The 20,832-nt window shown below is 37.7% G+C and overlaps 1 protein-coding gene and 1 long non-coding RNA gene across 3 annotated transcripts in view; one reads left to right on the top strand and one right to left on the bottom strand.

The window, feature by feature from the left end:
* Positions 1–20,832, bottom strand: part of CTNNA2 (catenin alpha 2) — a 515,013-nt gene that overhangs the window by 47,468 nt on the left and 446,713 nt on the right. For both annotated transcript variants that reach the window (XM_055698149.1, XM_055698157.1), the window contains exons 10-12: positions 20,737–20,829; positions 20,298–20,454; positions 16,724–16,924 (exon numbers count right to left, since the gene is read on the bottom strand). In XM_055698149.1, the coding sequence (XP_055554124.1) occupies positions 16,724–16,924; positions 20,298–20,454; positions 20,737–20,829 (451 nt within the window). The remainder of the gene's footprint in view (positions 1–16,723; positions 16,925–20,297; positions 20,455–20,736; positions 20,830–20,832) is intronic.
* LOC114016786 (uncharacterized) overlaps positions 1–20,832 on the top strand; it is a 34,317-nt gene that overhangs the window by 7,536 nt on the left and 5,949 nt on the right. Inside the window, exon 2 of the long non-coding RNA XR_003561449.1 lies at positions 2,083–2,136. This is a non-coding gene — a long non-coding RNA (uncharacterized LOC114016786). The remainder of the gene's footprint in view (positions 1–2,082; positions 2,137–20,832) is intronic.

The following is a 20,832-nucleotide window of genomic DNA, read 5'->3' as shown; positions in this document are numbered from 1 at the left end:
AAATTACTTTTGTGAAGGCACATAAATGTACATTCTGTTTCTTCACTATCATCATGTATATAACACAAAAAATAGCCATAGATATTAGGTAATGGTATTATAAACAGCAGTATAAGCTTTTAAAATACATATCTTAAAGCAATTATTTATTTATGTAAATAGTTTAAAGGCATTCCTTGAAGTAACAACAGGCTTTTCTTCCAATTTTATACAGGATTCCTTTGAAGGTATAATAACTATCTCCATGTCACATATGCAGAAAGATGAATATTCCCCAAACCAGTCCTCTAATAACTTAAACGCAAATCCTGCAAGCAGGAAGAGGAACATCAGGTCCCACTAATTATAACGCACCTATACTTCTGAACTTAGTTACTCCTACTCAGTATTTTAACATTAATACTGGAGGACTGGACTCTCATGTACTACAGGACAAACAGAACCAATGCTTCATTAGAAACCTGGATACAAAATTGCATTGGGATTAATTCTTCTAAATTTAAGGAATTTGGGTCAAGCTTAAGATTTACATGAAGCAATTTTTTCATTATATTCACATATTTTTTATTATGTGATGCCTTTTAGTATCTCTGTATCCAAATCATGTACTCTTGGCTTTATTATTTTGGCACCATAATTGCAAAACAGGAAAAGAGGGTTCCTAAGTCAGACAGATGCTTTTTGTTATAATATTGTAGTTCTTTACCATCTTTTCCTTAGACCCTGTTTTTAATACACTTTTTGGTAGCCTCATTCAGACTGATGAATACAAGGGGGAATTTCCAGTGTCATTTTCATCAACAGCAGTGACAATCTTTCCTAGGAAGTAAACTTCCCTGTGGTAGGAAACCACATTTTCTTCTTGACTGAATGTCCTTAAATATATTTTATTCATAATGAAAACTATGGTTTTATGCATCTTACTATCTGATTTAAAGTAAAAACACAAAAAGACATATTAAAGAGTAGTTTACATTTTGAAGAAAAAGTGGCAGTAACTAAAAGCTTAACCTTTCTGTTTCTGGCATTACTGACTTGATGTTAAATAGGAACCCTTTAAAGGGATATAACTACTCAAAACTTGTTTATTCTGCCTAGGCATATATACACACACATATATATATGTTTTTGTTCATGTACACAGATGAACATAAATTGTATCTTTATTGCAGATAATGTTTAATAAGTGCAATAAGTACTGGGGATATATTGGAGAAAACAGGAAAATGTGACAGCAACAATAGACTTTAAAAAAGTAAACATTAACAAAACATTGCTAGGCAGAGGGGAAACATTTTAATTAGAAAAGGAGTTCAAGACAGCTGGAAGTTTTGGAAAGAGTATTAATAAATGCATATATCAAATTAGCTTAATTAGTGGAACACTTGAAAGTGTAGTAGGAGACTAATATGATTGCATAAAGAAGTCTTTAGCCTGAAAAACAAAAAGCAAACATTAAAAATACAATGAAAACAAGTAAACATAAAGAATAAAAGAAAGATTATTTAGAGTCATGGGGTTTAAAAAAGTAAAGCTAGAGGTGCAAAAATGACAATAAAAAGAGAGGGAAAGAACCTTAATATTTAGGCTCTTTAAATTTCTATCTAGAATTTCCTAACTAGCAGAGGTGGTCAGGTATTTAATATAATTAATAGTAAGTGCAACAGACCTGAAATAGGAAAGGGCAGTTTGGAGAACATCTACATAAACATAAGGAAATGTATGTATTAAATATGTCTTCAAGTTAAGAAAAGACAGTAAAATGTACCCTGCAATTCTTAAGGAAATAATCAGAGCAATTTTTGAGCCATCTTTGAGAACTCAAGAGAAAGAATAACAATGAAAGTTCCAAAGATTTAGAAAAAGAAGAAAAAGCACATATTCATTTATATAAAGGTAGAGAAGAAAATAAGGAAGAATTATAGGACATTCAGCCTAATTTTAGTACCCAGAAAAAAAATGAAATGTGATGTAAAGCAATTAATGCTTAATTATCTTGTAAATAATGAGCAGATGTTGGACAGGCAATAGATTTGTCAAAATAAGTTGCATCAAGCTATTACAATTTTTTTGCTTTGACAGGGAAGCCAACTAGTGAGCTGGAGAAAGCAGCAGATATGATACAGCTTGACTTTGGTAAGAATTTTGACATGGCCACACATGACATTCTTAGAAGAAACCCAAGGAAAATGTAAATTAAGTTACTATAAGGTGGACATGGAACTCATGAGAAAAAGCATCTCAAGGAATAATTACCTGTGTCATGTTGTCAAACCAGAAAGATATGTCAAGTGGATTCTTGCAGTGTGTCTAACAAAGAGATGCTATTGTAAAAAATGGGAAGTCAATCTAGTATTATTAAAATATATAGAAAAAGACTTGAGAGACTATACAGTGAAGCTGCACAGTGAGGCCCTAGTTGGAGTATTTATTAAGTACCTGACCAAGATTTTTGTAGCATGTGTACAAGATATAAAAAAAAAGTTTAAACACCGTCACCACCGTATTTTGTGGTTGTATCCAGACATTTCTATGTATTTCTATGTTTCAACAACACAATGTAGTCCAAATAACATAAATGCTTCTATAATCTTTATCTAGAAGCTATTTCTGAATCATGTTTCAAATACTCAGATCAAAGAACTTCCACCAGCTCCTCAAGGGAATTACTCATAACCTGATAGAGGTTACTGCTCAGATTTTTTTCCCCAAAAAAAGAAGATAAACATGCTTATTTTAGTTGATTATTACAACTCATTTATCTCCAATATCTATAAAAATATAAATAATAGATATCTGTATATGAATATATATAAATTGGTGAACACGTTTACATTTAACATCTAAGCATGTAATTTGGACTACAAGAATCGTTTTCCAATTATTTTTACCTGATCTATGAATATGAAAGCACATAGAAAAGCAGGCAGCAATGCATGCTGTATTTGTTACACTAGTCTGGTCACAAGCAAACCCACCTGAGTTTGTAGTCTTAGGCCCAGAGATCCGCAAGGGAGATACAGAAGTGAAACGTTTTAAAGATTATTTACTTGCTAAATCAGAACTCCCCCTGGTATCATGGAAATGCAGCAGGAAAACTAAGGCTTAGCTGCCATCATGGAAACACGGTGGGATGACTCACATGACAGGAGTGCTGCAAGGGGTGGCTATGAACACCTCAGAAGGGACGGGCAAGGAAGGAGATGTGTTGAGTAGCCCTGTAGATTAGGGAGTGTTTTGGTTGTCTAGGGCTGAACGATGGTGATGATAGGGTTGAGGGTAGGAATCAGGGAAAAGCCAACGAGGCAGATACCTGGTGGGAGTCTGTTACAGACCACCCAGCCGGGACGAAGAGGCAGGTGACATATTCTATAAGCAGCTGGGAGAAGTCTCACAATGGCAGCCCTTGTTCTGGTGGGGGCCTTCAGCTTAGCAGCTGCCCGCTGGAAGTACAGCCCGGCAGGGAGGGACCAGCCCAGGAGGTTCCCGGAGCGTGTGGAAGAGACCTCCCTGGCCCAGCCAGTGAGGGAGCCGGCGAGGGAAGGCGCCCGCGGGACCGGCTGCTCCTGAGCCGAGAAGGGCGATGTGGTGGCTGGAGGCCACCTGGGGCACAGCTATCATGGAGCAATAAGAGTTTCCCATTCCCAGAGAAGCGAGGCGGGAGCCAGCAGACCTGCCTGGGGCTAGCGGGGGGCAGAGCTGGGCCTGTGGAGGAGCCGGGCTGACAGAGCCCCTGGGGCAGCAGCCCAGGGGCTGAGTGCTCCGGGCAGGCCGGGCGATCCGAGCAGGTGTGTGCTGGCAGTGGAGCCGGTGGGGGAGGCCAGCCAGGCTGAGCAGAGAGCTTGGCTGGGACTCTGGAAAAAAGGAGAGTTTATGGCCTTTGGAAGGAGGGGCAGGACACTCAGGGGGACTGCAAGGGTGTCCTGAGGTTATGCAGGGAGAACATTAGAAGGGCTAAAGCTTGAGGGCAGGAGGCTCTGCAGGGGATTCTGGGCAGGCCGGGCCGAGGGGCCGGGGCCAGTGGTGTGGGGGTCCCCAGGGCTGAGTGCCGGGCCCTGCCCCTGGGTCACACCAGCCCCCGGCAGCTGCGGGCTGGGGGCAGGGGGCTGGGAACTGCCCGTCGGGACAGGGCCCGGGGGGGCTGGGCGGCAGCGGCTGGGCATGAGCCCCCAGCGTGCCCAGGTGGCCCAGGAGGCCAGCAGCGTCCCGGCTGGTGTCCGAAACGGTGTGGCCGGCAGGGATGGGGCAGTTATAATAATTCTGTAGTCAGCACTGGTGAGGCCACAGATGGAATACTGTCTTCAGTTTGTGGGCCCTCGCTACAATAAAGACACTGAGGTGCTGGAGCATTTCCAAAGAAGAGAAATGAGAAGAAAAATGAAGGCGGGGAAGAGGCTGGAGCACCAGCCTAATGGGGAGTGGCTGGGGGAGTTGTAGCGGTTTAGCCTGTAGAGAAGGGGGCTGGGGGAGAACTGATGGCTCTCTGCGATGGCCTGGCAGGAGGCTGTAGCCGGGGGGTGGTGGTGGTGGGGGGGGGTGTTGGTCTCTTCTCCCAAGGAACAAGCGACAGGACGAGAGGAAACAGCCTCACGTTGTGCCAGGGGAGGTTCAGATTGGGTATGAGGAAAAATTTCTTCCCCAAAAGGGTTGTCAAGCACCGGAACAGGCTGCCCAGGCACAGGGTAGAGTCACCATCCCTGGGGGTATTTAGAAGACATGCAGCTGTGGTGCTTAGGGACATGGTTTAGTGGTGGTCTTGGCAGTGCTGGGTTAACATTGAAAGTGATGATCAGAAAGGTCTTTTGTAACATAAACAATTCTGAGTCTATGAAATTGTTGTTAAAGTATTTAAAAGGCAACTATATGATCTTTGTTCAGCACCAGATCCAGCAAAACGTGCTACAATGAGAAACATTCCTCACCGGAAATAAATATTTAATTTTAGAGAGATGTTTTAAATGCATATAATACTTTAGTAATACCATGCTATTGGACTTACTTTGCTTGAAATGGATGTACAAGAGAAACAAATAGGGAGAAGCCAAAGTGGAGCTCAATTGTCAAAGTATGACAGGACCTTCCATATTTTTCCATATTCTCTCTGTATGGGATTTTTTCCCCTTTCTACCCAAATTTTAAAGTCCTTCAACTCAGCCAATGAAGCCTTACACCAATAATGTTCTGGACTGAAGCCCCACAGATCATTTTTCTTACTATGCCACTGGAAAGATGCCAACAGTCATGACTCCATTCATTTAATCAAGAAGCAGCAGGAGTAGATTCATAAGCATCAGGCCATGCGGAGGAGATAGAAAGTTATATTTTATTTGTTCTGTTAAACATGAGATACTCATTCTTTATCACATGTATTAGCACAGTGACTGCCCTTTGGATGTGAAAGCTTCTTTCAACTATTTTAACCTTACAGACCTGTCTATAATTTAGTCCTAGATTTACATTATTACACATGAACATTATTTGCTGTTCTGAAATGGAAATAGCTATTAAGCTATATTATAAATTGCTTGCTTGCCAATTGCATTTTTACATCAGTGCTCATTTTTGATTAAACAAGCAAGGAAAACTATCTTAAACTAATAAGATGCTATTACTTACAGCTTCTCCAAGCATATGTTGCCATTTAATGTAGTAAAGTTTTTGGAAATTGTGTTAAGAATTGTATTCTTCTTCAGTTAATGTTATTGGTCCACACATGAGGAGCTCCGTGACAGTCATGTATGGACAAATATCTAACTCAGTTACACCCACAAAACTACCAGTCTTTCTTATCTGTCATTTAAGAAGGATATTCATATACCAACAGTGAAAGAGCTACAAACAAAATTCAGGCGAAGTCATAAAATCTGTACCTGGACTTGAAATTTGTAAATGCATCAGATAGAGGATGATTCAACTACTATGTACAGACAGACTGGCTATGAATTTCAGATTCAGAAGCAAATCAATACTTTGGGAGAAAAATTAAATACTGGTTTCTTAGTTTAAGCTGCAGTCTTTAAAAGTTATGCAGACACTTGGACTGAAAAATATGATCCATTAAGATCTCTCAGTCTAACTACATGAATTAATTAGGCACCTGCATAAATGTTTACGGAATCAGGTCCCAAGTTAATAGCAACACTTCTAATTTACTGACTTTGTCATTCTAACAAATAAAGATTTTAAAGCCTTTCTTTAAGTGAGTTTTCAATGGCACTGAAAGTAAAATCACAGTTGACAAAATCTAGGTTGAATGGCTGCTGGAGAAAAAAATGGGTAACAACAAAATTAAAATTACTTCCATTTTATTAATTATTTTTTAAATTTTTTTCTTTTTACTATCAGCATAATAGAAAACTAGCACATCACCATGGGTGAACTAATGCCTTGATATAACCTATATTTTCTTGTGAACCACCCTACTCCACACAGAAAATATTTTCTCTAAAACTTTACTTGGTTTTCACCTCCCCATCACTTACATATTAAAATTATCAAGTAATACTCCATTTCTAAAAATATATTTTCTGTCGACTTTTTCTCCTATGGCAATCAGTTTGTACTGCAACATTTGCATTTCAAAACATAGCTGCAAATTTTATTTAGTGATATGGGAACAGTAAGATCACTGATAGGGAAAGGTTAGGTTATATAATAAAATTATTATTATAAAAATTAAAAACGTTTGGATGTTATTGTTCATAGCATTAGAGTATTGTTTCGTTAATATGCAAGATTAAATGAATACCTAGCTAATTTAATGCATTTTCATGGCCTCATTATTTAGGAACTTGAATTCCTCACAGTCATAAGTAGATGTGAATATACAGTAATCTAGAAAGAGATAATTAAGACACAAAAAAAGCAATAATGGTCAAGGTCCCTTCAGGTGCCTGGGTTTCTAATTCCTGATGATAGCAGTAGGAGTTAGGAAACTTAGCCTGATTTCATCCTACTCCATAGATCTAAAATTTTAAAATCTATGTTTTCTAATACCAAATAGGGAGCAATAGATTTTTCCATGAGTCAATTAATCAAACCTACTTTAAGAAAGGAGTTCAAATTCAGCTGGATCAAATTCTGATATTCCTCTGCCCATTGAATAGAGAGGGAGGACAGATGACTGGCTTAGACCAGATGTCTGCTTTAGACAACCCAGTTTAGGCATAAATCAGTCCCATTCCTGTGCCAAATCCTAGAACAGTTTTGGCTCTAAATCAGAACAATGTCCAGGAGGGTACTGGCTGAGCAAGAAGAGGCTACTTTCCATCCAAATCTCACTGGAACTGAAGGGTTCCCAAAGGTCTCACCTTTGGGGCATTTTTCTAGCCAGAAGACTCGTTTTGAACAGCATCAGCAGAGCTACTTCTTAAAGTTTCATTTTAAGAAGACAAGCACCTACTCAAATCTCTAATATCCAGGGGTTTGGATCTGAGGGAATCACCCTTATAAAAGACCAGAAATTGTTCTCTGGAGTCAGACTGTCCTCAAACTAAACAGGTGTTTGAGCTCCAGAGAAGTCACTGATCTCACTCAGGTGTATTCAGCTTCACCCTATGACTAGCTCTTGGTAGCTTTGCATTCATTTAAGCATTTGTAATTGTCTAGAAATTTGATTTTCCCTATGCCATGTTCACAGAGGCTAGACACGTAATTTTAGATGTGGCCAAATAGCCCTTAAGTAGCTGTAAAATCTGGTCTGGTTCGGATAAGGTTATTCAAGAATGATACAGCAGTCTAAAGTTCTGGAGAAGTACACTGCTAGTAGTTCAAAGAAGGATCCCTGAAAACCTCACACAGAGAATCTGTGCTTCTAAACATCATAGTTGGTTATGTCACATAAATCAACAAGATTATCCAGAATGATCGGTGGTATTGTAAGGTAAAGGGTTATCAGGGAAGAATAATAAAGAAAAAAAATGAATGAATAACCCAGTACATTAAAAAAACAGTGATGATTTCTTAGGAAAAAATCTCTGCTATTATCCCACATTTAAGAGGATTTAGTACAAGAAAATCACAAAGCTATAGATTAAAAAAAACTAGAAAAAAATTTATCCAGAACTCTGAAATTTTTAAATGTTTTTTATTAACCCATTAATTTAACTAATTGACAAAAGAACACAGTGTACTAGGATGTTTAGGTATTTTAAACAGGTATTCAAAGAATGATAACTATGTGGTATCTGACATACCCTGTCAAAGACGGCATATTTCTCATTTCAGTTTGAAGGAAGAATAAGACATCAAACATGACATCTTATTTAGCCTGAAGTGTTTGTCAAAGTCTGCTTTTAGAAAAACTGTACATTCCTTATCAGAAGATTCTAAATATTTCATTAAAAGTTTTTTTAAGCCTAGTCTCATATCGTATCATAGTTTACAACATTTCAGTCATGATTATTATATTACTAATTTAAAAGAAAAAGCTTTATAAAGATATACGGAAATACTATACAATATATCACAGAATCACAGACTCATAGAATTGTTTATGTTACAAAAGACCTTTCTGATCGTCACTTCCAATGTTAACCCAGCACTGCCAAGACCACCACTAAACCATGTCCCTAAGCACCACAGCTGCATGTCTTCTAAATACCCCCAGGGATGGTGACTCTACCCTGTGCCTGGGCAGCCTGTTCCGGTGCTTGACAACCCTTTTGGGGAAGAAATTTTTCCTCATACCCAATCTGAACCTCCCCTGGCACAACGTGAGGCTGTTTCCTCTCGTCCTGTTGCTTGTTCCTTGGGAGAAGAGACCAACACCCCACCCACCCACCCCCAACCCCCCCGGCTACAGCCTCCTGCCAGGCCATCGCAGAGAGCCATCAGTTCCCCCCTAGCCCCCTTCTCTCCAGGCTGACCACCCCAGTGCCCCCAGCCACCCCATCAGACTGGTGCCCCAGCCCCATTGCCCTTCATTGCCTAATATGACAGTATTAGACCAACTGGTTTTCCAAGAAGACTTTATTTAAATATTTTATTGCTTGGACTGATGTATGCTCCCATCTATGTATCTTTGTAGCACATGTGCATAGACATACTGCGCGTAGACATACATATAGTAATAATATTTTTGTTGTCATGGGTGAAGAAACATCCATATATAATTGTCTGCGTTTTACATCACTGGATTGGGTTTTCAGAGTGTTTACATTATGTGCTCAGAGAAGAAGTCACAGACTTCTGTTACAAGTAAATAGTTATCAGTAAAAATGTGAATCCTCGTCAGTTCTGGATATCAAACCCTATGTGCCTTACACTGGTCACTCAAGAAAGAGGAAAAGTAGAATTAGGGCAAAATTTGTAGCATGCTGGTTTAAGTGCTATGGAATAGAAAAGGATGAAACATCACTGTCCAAAGCACAAGGCCATCTTTTCTTGCTATTTACTGATTCACTTTTCCCCAAAGAAAAGGTTAAAGGATAGATGTAAAAGAATGAATACGTATGCCTTACAGGATTTTGCAGTAAACACACGACTTTCAGGAAGAATCAGCCTTCACTGCCAATACTGCACCACTGATTTAGCCATGGACTGTAAAATCAGTTCTCAAGGTGCCTTGAATTTATGGCCAAGCCCTGACCCTTTGGCCTGTATGTGTTAAGTAAGTCCTCTGGCACTTCAGAGGAGGCTCCTACTTTATCTGCAGGTATATGCAACCATGTGGTATAGACATGGTAATGCAACACTTTCAGGAAATGTCAGACTTGCTCACATGCAGTGCAGGTGAGCTGTACGTTGTAGAAATTAATGGGATGTCTGGAGTTACGTTATCAAGTATTGTGAGATATGGACACACATAACAAAAAAACACCTCCAAACTTTTTTCCTGATGGAATTCTCATTTGCAGAAAGATAATATGTCAGGGAAGAACCAAGGTAAGTGGTGTCTGCAGTGAGGTGCCTCCTGGCCAGCATAGTAGGCAACCATGTAATGAAAGGTTACATCACAAAGCGTACAAATGATAAGAAATTATGGCTGCAGGGATATATGTACCTCACCAGTTTCAGAAGTCTCACTTGTTCTCTGGCCTCCTTGCGCAAATAAAGACTACACACAGTGAGCACCCCCAAATATTATTACTACTAAATGGAACGCCCTTCAGGTTAATATTTCAAATAAAAGCTAGCTGCAGCTCTTAAAAAAATGCCCTCAAGAAACTGTTGCATGCTGTTGGACACAAAATGACTTATATAACACAAGCAAAACACCCTTTCTTGCTTTAGTTATAAGTTTGCGTGTATCTGTACGTAGGTGTGTGTAGGCAAGGGGATGCAAGGAATGCCAATGTTTTTATTTTAAAAGATTATTGTACAATTCACATTGAAATTCACAAAACATTCTGTTGGAGCTAGTCAATATTCACTGCATTTTTCTCCCAATATTTTCTAGACTTGGTATAAGTTCTTTTCTACCTCCACAACCAAACTCCTTACTTTAAAAAACGGCTTTTAACAACACAAGATGTTTTTGAGAAAAAGATTTTAACACCAACTCAGCAATAATGGTTTATTAAAATGGGCCCTTCTAATCTACTATTCATTATTTAAAGTGTCTGGCACATCCGAAATAGATAATCCTAGTATTTTTAAACATTCCAGAAGAGTTAATTTGCCTCCAAATACCCACATTTCTTTAACTTTGTCATCCTTATCTTGACCTTCTTCCATTTCTGGAAGATCTTTAGGTTATGGAGATGAAAGATAAAGCAACTATTTGGGACATTTAGGAATACCCTCCTTAAGTACAGGCTAACAGGTTAGGTGTGAGGGCTGTTGTGCATGGAAAAAGTATCTTTGCCCAGCTGCCCACAATGATGCCATATTTTTTCTGAGAGAATGAATTAGCTCAGAGCCTTCCATTCAGAGAAGATAATACAGTTTAAATAGTTCCATTTACCTAGAGAAATGGAATAAAATTATTTTCCTTACCTTTCTGATAAGGAAACTCCCTTACTCCCACTAGCCAAACCAGCATTTTTCTTTTGGCAAATTTTGCTTCTTTCTGTTCACCTGGTAATTAATACATTATGCACCAACCACAGAGCTGACCCCTGAAGCATTACAGGATTTATCTTTCTGCCTGCTGAGAAATGGTCATTTGTGCCTTGTAACCAGCTCTTAACCCATCAAAGGCCTTAACATTCACTCCATGGTTACCCATTTTCCAAACAGTCCTTTGTGTGTGACTTTATGAAAAGCCTTTGAAAATCTAAATCAATTACATTATATTTGCCTTTAGTCTATACTCCATTTTTTAAATCCTAAAAGTGGAGAGAAAAAGAAATAGAATTTAAGCTTTTAGACACCATGGTGATATATTAATTTCATGTCTCATTTAATTGTTTTATAATATATTTTACATTATATATTACTGTATTCCTCTGCATATTGAACATAGTCTCTTTGGTTAAAAATTCTTTGGATCAAACCAGGCACTAGTGGTACATAATTTTGGATATTGTCTGGTCCTTTTGTAAAATACCTTTCTTTTAATAGTGTATCAAGTGTTTTTTGTTGGTGATACCTTGACCTTTGGATTTCAGTTTAGCAAAACTTTAAAGAAAAACCTACAGTGCTTTGCAGAAGAAAAGCCATAATTTCATCAAAATCCCTGGATAAACGATCTCATGTTCTCAGGATGATGGTACCCATCAGTTGTACTATAACTACCTGATACTCCCATAAAACATTAATTTAACATCATTTTTTTTTAAATAGGCTCCACTTTGCAATTTTTAGCTCTGCCTTAGATTCAATATTTTTTTATATATTACAGCTATGCCTAAATTCATCTTCTTACTTCTACATTTTGTTTCCTTTCATATCACTGCTTGAAAATCCATCTTTACCACATTTTAGTATTAGATTTGATAATATCATTGAGCTGCCTTTTCCTTGTGATAAATATCTTTAAAGTTTGTCCTACTCACACTGATAAAACTCTCACAGGCTTATTGCTGAATTGCCAGTAGTGCTGATTTTCAACTTTAGTTCATTCTGATAAAGACAAAATAAAAAAAAAATAAAATTGAGTCAAAACAGAAGTCAGAGAGTGGCCTACTTAAAATCAGCTAGTTACAAAGTTACTAGGATATTTTAAAAACATGTTAAAAGCTGAAGCTCAAATTTCTGGTCTGAATCAGAAGATTCCGAATTTCCAATGTCCTTCATAGGAGTGAGTAACCCAAGTACTATATTCCTTGCTTTTCCAGGATGATTTCCAGACATCCCAAATGCAAAATGAAGGAATAAACAAAACCATCCAAAAAAACCCTGGAACCCCCAAAAAAGCCCTTCTCACGCAGTTCTGGTCCCATTTGTTCTGCTTTTTCCCCTTCATTTCCCACTCACTCACTTTCATTACAACTCTGCAGTCTACTCGAGTTTCCCCAATTTAAATTCAGCCCTCTGACCTTTAAAGAATATCACAGCTTTTTCTCCTCCCTGTATCTCAGAAATCTTGGGAAATGATATTCAACCTCATTGCTTGTTTATTTCTTTCTACAGACAATTCTTTTTAGTCATTTAGAAACTCATGCTTCCTCCCTTCAGCTGGTACAGCTTCTCTAGCAATTGCTGAACAGACTTCACTCTCCTCCTCATTAAAGGTAATGGGACACTCTCAGCTGGCCTCGGTCATGGCTAGGACAGGGCACTGAACAGTATTAAAGATCTCAATATTCAAAGAGAAATTGTGCTGTTTTCTCTCTTCCCTCGTTTTTTGCCTTTTTCTTTGTTTTTAACCTTTTCTTTCTCCTCTCTTTTCCTCTCCACCCTTCTCTCCTTCCTTTTTTTTCCCTTCGGTCATCTGTAGCAGGATAATTTCACAGTTCTCTACAAATGCTGCATACCAACGGAAGATTGAACAGAAGCCATCAGCATGGCCCTGTGTACCAGTCCCTGGGCTGTGTATGACCTTGTTCCCCTCACTGGGCTGAACCCACTGATGGGCTGCCATCCCAGCCTGCCCTCAGTTCATCCCTGTCCCCACAGAGGTGCCTGATGCCCAAGGCTGGGGCTGTCCCCAGGAAGCCACCGAGCCTTGCTCTTCAGGAAACTGAGCTTAAGGTATTAGTAAAGCTTCACAGTGCCCCCCCCCCCCCAAAAAAAAAAAAAAACAACCAAAAAATCTAAACCTGGAAGTCTAGTTTACTCCTGCACATAATTAACATCCACTAAAATGTATGAACTTTGTGTTTGTTCCCAGCAAGGCCTGTAGATTCTGTGGTTTTATAGTTTTCATCTTGGATTTATAAGAAAGTCAGCAAGTGAGAGTCAAGTTTTTATTTTGGTTTTAAAGGAAAATAAAAGTATCCAATTTAAAAAGACATTAACCAATACGTCACTCCCTAATACCGCTGTCAAGAGATAAGAATCTGGTCTCTACTAACCACTTGGCTATAAAGGCAGTAGGTTAGTCAAGAACAGGCAAGAAAGCACTAAAACACCATAAAAAAACCTACCCCGTATATTCCAAAGGTTGTAAATTACAACAATGAATAAATAAAACTTTAAGGTGAAACCAGTTATTAAAGTAAGTTTTGCATAGTTTCAATTTCTCAGAACCTACCAATATCACTTTCATTAAAGATTAATACCCACTGTCCCCGCTTCCCTCGCCCCCCCCCCCCAAAAAAAAAATAATGAATAAATAAAAAAATTAGCAAGGTGATTCTCTTTCCAAAACAGTGTATTCATATTTCTCTACTGTGGATCAAACCCAGTACTCATATAACAATATGAAATCCCTGGGAAAAGAGGCTTAACAGAGGCTTTTTTTCCCTAAGCTGATAGTTAAAAGTAAATAATAACTAGAAGAGAAAGGTAATATGTTTATCTTCCTTCCGCTGTCATTTAAATAAAGTTTTCCTAGCTTTTGAAAGCACTTCATTTAAAAATAAATAAAGGTCAATTAAAAAAGAAAAAGGAACAAAGATGAAAATGATAAGGTGTTCATCACTGTGTTTCTCACAGAAATTTTGATATCTGCATCTGTGGGTGGAACAAGGCTACAAGTAAATCACTCCCATCGTTCTTGAGTGTCTGATAAAATCTGTGCAGGATCTCAAGGTGATGAATAGAAAGAATATATAAATGTATGTATGTATTCATAGATGCCCTTATCTCTACATCCATAGCTACATGGCTGCATATGTAGACAGCGACCTGTTGTGGGGGAGAGGGCAGGGTATATATGGGCAGGGCACAGAACGGCATAGGGTGGCCTACATACTCTTTTAACCACTTTTTTCTACAGTGACAAATTGAGTCAGGAAATTCTACCTTTTTAAATCAACAATCATAAAGAAATAATAATCAATGACTTTGTAAATGGCCTGAAAAGCTGCAGATAGAAATTATGCTGTAATATTATGATACACATTCGTGTCTGGCATAAATGGTTTTAGCTTCATTTGCTCCATTGAATTTGGGCCCATTCCATCTTCTGAACTTCTGTCGCACAATTTGTACATGACATACAGTTCCTAACATTTAAAATTCATTTTTTTTAAAATCCTCACAAGTTTTCTTATATTTTACAAAATACAACATAAATAATAACTTTGACTTTGAGGGACAGGGACTCAGTCTTAAGTACTGAATCCTAGCATCAACAAGTTAATATTGTCAAGATGCACTTAGGCCAGAGACTCTAGCAATTAGTTATAATTCAGATTATATCAAAAAGTGCATTAAATATGGAAAGTAAGTATATATGTGCCTATTATTGATCTATATAACAATGTTTTATAATTGCCACTTACTCTGTTGAAAAAACTGTTATTACAAAATTTTACAGAAAAATAGGTCAGAAATTTTGGCTGAATAAAAAGCCTGAATATATGTTTTGTTTTGCTTAATAAAGAAATCTTAGTGATAGGAAGAATTCCAAATCTCTCCTTTACCAAAAGGAGACTTTAACACAAGGGTGCAAAAAAATACTTTTTCCATACCAAACTCAACAGATTATTTTCTTTCTTTGAATTCATGCCAGTTCATAGACTTTTTCAAATAAGGTAAATTTACAGTACTCATTCCATTGATCTCTTCTTGGGTAGTAAAAAATAGGGAGACTAACAAAAACAATTTTCAGATCCACTTTTGCTTCTCCCACCTAAAAGCACATGACACAAATAGAATCACTAAGCTTCAAGGGAAGAAAGAAGCAAACTTTATTGCATTATCTTCAAGCTGTACATGGTCAAACCCTGACCTTCTAGGTTCAGTCAGATGTAAAGACTGTTGTATAGGAATGTTGTATAGGAAACAGCTGTGCAGAGACAAATGGAGCATGTACCACAGGCTGAAGATCATGGTAATGATTTCTGACCTCTCCCCAAAAATGTCTCTCTGCAGCTCCCAGGAAAGAGGCTGTGAAAGTTAATGACTATATTACATTCTACAAGCATTGCGTGTGTTCAAGGCACAAATTTTCTGGTCATAACCACAATACCAATAAACTACAATTCAGCTATAAATTCCAATAATTAATAATGAAAGGTCAGAACAAGCAGAAATTCTTGATTGTGGTCATTGGTACTTATATGTGCAAATAAGGCTTGGGGTCCCTATTAGGGCTAAAACAAAATAACCTGGGGACAACAATAATACAAGTAATATTATACCATCCCAACATTTTTTCTAGCTCATTTTGCTGATTTCTGTTCTCAAAGCTAACACAGAGGCTGCCAAAGCTACAGCAGTTTTTGCTTTTCTACCTTATATGGAGATGCCTGAATGTTACACTTGCTGTGTCCTGAGCTGGTCCATTATCATTTGTTCCTCCTAAAATAATCTTGATTATTATAAAGCCCAGAGGAGCAAGTGCAGCCAGGTAGGGAAGGATCAGCTCAGACATTTTTCAGACATCCACAATTCATGCATCTGAATCATAGCTGGTCACTTGTACAGTGAGTGGAGAACCAGTCCATAAAGTCAATGAAATTCAAAACATGATTCATCCAAACAAATGTAGACCACTGCTTTGAGATGAGAACACTTGACAGTACTGTCTGCACTGAACAATGCAGACGCACATAGCAACAGATAATACTGAGTATAAAGGAGCCTAAAATGACCAGCTTATATCTACACCTAGATGAATCCAACCCCTGTTCCTCAGTGAAGGTAAAAAAAGATTTAAAAAAAAAAAATAATCAGTTTTTTTACCCAGTATATCCATCTAGCAGTCCCTGTTTTTAATATATAATCAATGTATCTTATATAATATACATTTTATATAATCTAGCAGACTTTTCTATTTCTTCAATCAGGTAATATATTTTCAGTTGCTCATATGTATTTTCAATGAAAAATTGCTTTGTTTAGAAACACAACTTCAGTTACCAACAAGTACATTCACCTGCACAGACAACAGAGTGATGTTTGTAATGATTTTCTAGACACATAATACATAATCAACCAACTCAGAAAGAACTTGAAGAAAAGCCACGTATTATTTACTCAAATCACTGAAACTTGGATGAAGCATACTAGCCTTGATGGGTTACTGAATCTCTTCTCTTATACAGCTCTTGTTAATACATCGTCTGCAATAGCATTGAGTAGAGAATAAAGAAAACACTCATGGTCATTAATTTGTTAGTTTATATCTTGTTTTCAAGCACAGATTCCCCTCTGAGTTACAGATTTCAGAAAACTTACTGCAAGTTTTGATTGACTTAATACTGAATAATATTTCAAGTAAGCTTACCTGTTTCAGAGAGCAGTTTGGTAGCTTCCAGTACCTTCTCTGTATAAACTCCGGTTTCATAGTTTTCCATCTCTGCGTTAATGATGTGAATAACCCTGGCTGCACGGCCTCGGATGGCACCCGCAGTTCTGTCCAGTGTATCAACATCCCCCTCTTGGAGAGCAATCACACACTTATTCACATCTTCCAGAATATGGTTTTCTGGAATGTAGGAAACAAATAAGGCTTATTTCATTCTTCATAACAAAGCTTACCGATCTGGGTAAACAGCAAATCACTATGTTAAAAAAAACCCAATCTGTCCTTATTCAGGCCTGTAAAACAAATATTCTGTGATACTATGTCACATAACAGTAAAAATCCCAAGTGTGATATCTAACTTTAAAAGGGACTGGGCTGCTACATCCTCTCACCTGTACTGCAAGTACCAACCTGTAATTCTTTGAAAAATAGTCACATTAATTTCAAACATGACGCTGTATTTTATTGTAATGAAATTGTAATAAAAATCAATGCAAAAGGAAAGCAGTCAAATATTATGCAGATGCTCTAATAAACAGTTGGATAATTTTCTGAAGATGAATTTACACATTCCCATAAACATTTAGTATGTTTGGTTCATTTGTGCTGAAATAAGTTAGAAAAGAAAATAAATAATTTTGAAAAGACAACAGCAAATGGCCTTTGTAGATAGCAGAGAACCTGTGCATGAGCAGTTCATCTCCTTTACTCCATCTATGCCAGAGATTAAGCTGTGAATTTTTCATGACAGACAGTATAATTACATGTGACTGTGCATGTTCTGGAGTAAGCTGACAACAGTGAATCTGCTCAGATGGTGTAATATCGTGTAGCTTTATGAAAACCTTGGGAGCTGCATTGCTTTTTTTTTTCTCAGCTCAGGATCAGGCCATCTACTTTCAGGTGCTGCATTATCATAGTTTATGTAGTATTCTCACATACAGATAATGTGAAAGGATGAAGCAGATTTTGACTAGGTCAGACATTATTTCCCTGCAGCCAGTTAAAAATAATTTCAATAATAAAACTATGACTGGATTTCATACTTGAACAAGCCCACTCTGAGAAAATCAATGGCTTTAAATAACAATTTACTTTTCTGCTGCAGACACCATAAATGAATGCTGATCTTTGTAATAATGCTGTTCTTTATATTAAGTTTGATGTAACAGTAATAAATAACAGAATCAACACATTCACAAACTGCTTTTTATTAATTATCCTTGGCCACAAAAATAGAATGACTCACTGATCTTCACTACTAAAAATCTCAAGGTTCAATCATTTGAGAGTTCCAGAAATGTTTTACATGATGTTGAATTTTAAACTGTAACATCTCTGAATGAAAACTGAAAGTCCCCTGAGATGTGAATCAGAGTAACTTGCAAGGTAAAGTTTTTTTGTTTAAAAAATTCCCTATCCACATTTAAAAGATGTTGTTTTTCTAAAATATTTCTTCACTTTTTCTTCCTCACCATCACCAATTTTTTTACCATGGAATAGCCAAATTTTGCCCAACAAGAAGCCCTATATGCGTTTGACCAGACAGTGCATTTGGAATAAAAAGTAACTGTTTAAAATTATGGTCAGCCTTCTTTTGTTTTGTAGCCACTGTATTAATACAACATGCTATCAAATGTGACACTCAATATGAAGAGGAGGAGGTGTCATTTCACAAGGTACGTTTAACCAGACACTAGCCCATTTTGAATGCTTCGCTAGTTTATCCAAACATATCCAAAAATAAAACTACCCTGTGTAAGCTGAGGCTTCCAAGCTTACAGCTAGCAGCAATGGGCTTTCTGGATAGATGTGATGTTTTTTTCTTATTTTTAATAGATTTGTCTATGGACAGTATTAGAAAAAAATGTAAAAGCAACAGAAATACTACCTCTCAGTTGCTTTGGAAAGTTTGGATCTCAGTCAAGGCTATGCTGGAAGCAAACATGATTTGAGAAAAAACAAAAAAACAAAAACATTATCCATTCAAGTAACTTTTAGTTTTACAGATAAAAGTGCCTGGAGTGAACAAAGTCCTCAGTGAAATCACCAAATGGCCATTTAAGAAAGTTTGCTATCTCTTTGGCTTGTGGACTGGGTCTACAGTTTACAGCTTGGTCTGTCCTTTCATTGTAGAACTAGGCTTGTTGAAATGTGTTTGCCAGCTTCAAACCTCAAATAAAATTCTATGTGCTATCAGATCCTGAAGTACCCTTTTATGCTGAGAGTTCATTTTCTCTTTCTTGTCATGGCTTGCAGTAAACACTCTAGCAGTGTGTTGAACAGTGGAGTGTAATTATACTAAACCAAACCATTTCCCTGTTACTAATAATAGCAGGATACAACCAAACAAAATGAAAAAGGAGGGCAAAAAAGAAAATTAAGGACTTATTTAAAGGATAAATATTTTTTTTCCCAAACTTCTTAAACTTTTATTAGGAAATTTGGAAAACATCAAGGAAAAAGATGTAGAATGCAACATAAAATTAAGGCCAAGCTACCTCCTGAAGTCTGGCTCTTCTGTGACATTAAAGTAAGCTAAGCACACTTGGAACGTTCTATGTCCTTATTCACAACAATGGAATTCACCTCTTTCAAACCGTAATAGGGAAATGAGTTTTCTGCAGCAGACAATTAACCCAAGACATGCAGCACTCTGCAATTATAGTATTTATTGTGTATGACTATATTATAACAATTCATGCTGCCACAAGTTTACAAGGAGGATGGAGAAAAGACTATGACCCAAAGAGTCAATGTCCTTCTCCTCTCCGTCTTTTCTTTACGTAAGGACTAAGATAATTCCTCTGTTGTCATAGAAAACCTCACTTTGCCTTGTAATCCTTCCCAGCAAGGTCAGAGAAGTGCAAAGATTTGCTGTTTCTTATACTACTTCATCACTTTTTTTGGTTGCCTTGCTACAACAGTAACTCTGGGACCCAGAAGTGCTTCCAAACCTTCTGGAAATAGGGGTACACAACATACTTAGATAGGACACACATGCAGCATCTACCTATTCCCCTTCTTCCTATCCCTTTCCAGGGCCTGCTAAACTGGTATGATGATCAGGGGGCCAGGACTGTATGGCATATCTGCCCCTCTGTTTAGACACAGCTGATCTGAACAAAACTACAAAATACAGCAAGGAAATTTCGTCTTTCTTCCTCTTGCCTACAACCGCACAAGGACTCTTAACAATTTTTACATATACTGTCAGTCTGTCACACAGAGGTCTGGAACACATTTTTAAGAGGTGGCCAAAACCCTACCTTGAGCCTGAGTTGGAACACCCCCCCCCCCCCCAAAACCCAAAAACTTCTTTAGAAATAGAAGCACAAGTAGGATGCTATTTTCTGGGAGATGAAAAGCTAACTATTGCTAACAGTGTTTAATTGGCGTGGCTTGGTTGCTCCTACTGAGTATAAAAGATCAGCATTCCAACAGGCTCAGACTAATGGACTAATGATGCTTTAGTAATTATAGCTTTTCTCTGCTCTGACCCATTACTTTAATTTAGGAGTATATTTTTAGAAAAGTCCCTTGATCTCAGTACCTGAAACAGAGAGGAAATCATCCACCGAAGTGATGTCATCAACAGCTTCAGTGAGAACTCGCACTTGTTTCTCCCACTGATCTTTAAAGACATCCATGTTGTCTTGTGCTACTTTGCTCTGCGGTCTGGCAGCTAGTGTGAGCGCAGCATTTATTACCTGTTATGCAAAATCACTTGTTACAAGGAGTGGCAAATTTTTTTTCACAAGGGAAAGAACAAATAGATTACAGACTGTGTTAAAAATACAGCATTACACCCCATTCCATATGCAGGTCTCAAGATAGGAACGTATTTTTCACAGTTCGTGCAAAACAGGCACCAATGTAATGACAAAGGCAAGGCTATAATCTTCATCCAGGCTGTTTTCTCTGTCTCAGCTAACTGATGTTTTTAATGCCAAAAGATTTCTCAAATACTTTTTAGCAGGAATCTCGCTTACCTGTGGGCACAGACTATCAATCTGTGTTGCTGCCATACGGACTAACTTCACACCTTCTTCATTATTTGATATTGAACAGGCCAGATTTGCTACCTG

The sequence above is a fragment of the Falco cherrug genome, chromosome 1, assembly GCF_023634085.1.
Source record: "Falco cherrug isolate bFalChe1 chromosome 1, bFalChe1.pri, whole genome shotgun sequence".
NCBI lineage: Eukaryota > Metazoa > Chordata > Aves > Falconiformes > Falconidae > Falco > Falco cherrug.
The sequence above is the reverse complement of the archived record's forward strand: the minus strand, read 5'-3'. Positions and strand labels throughout refer to the sequence as shown.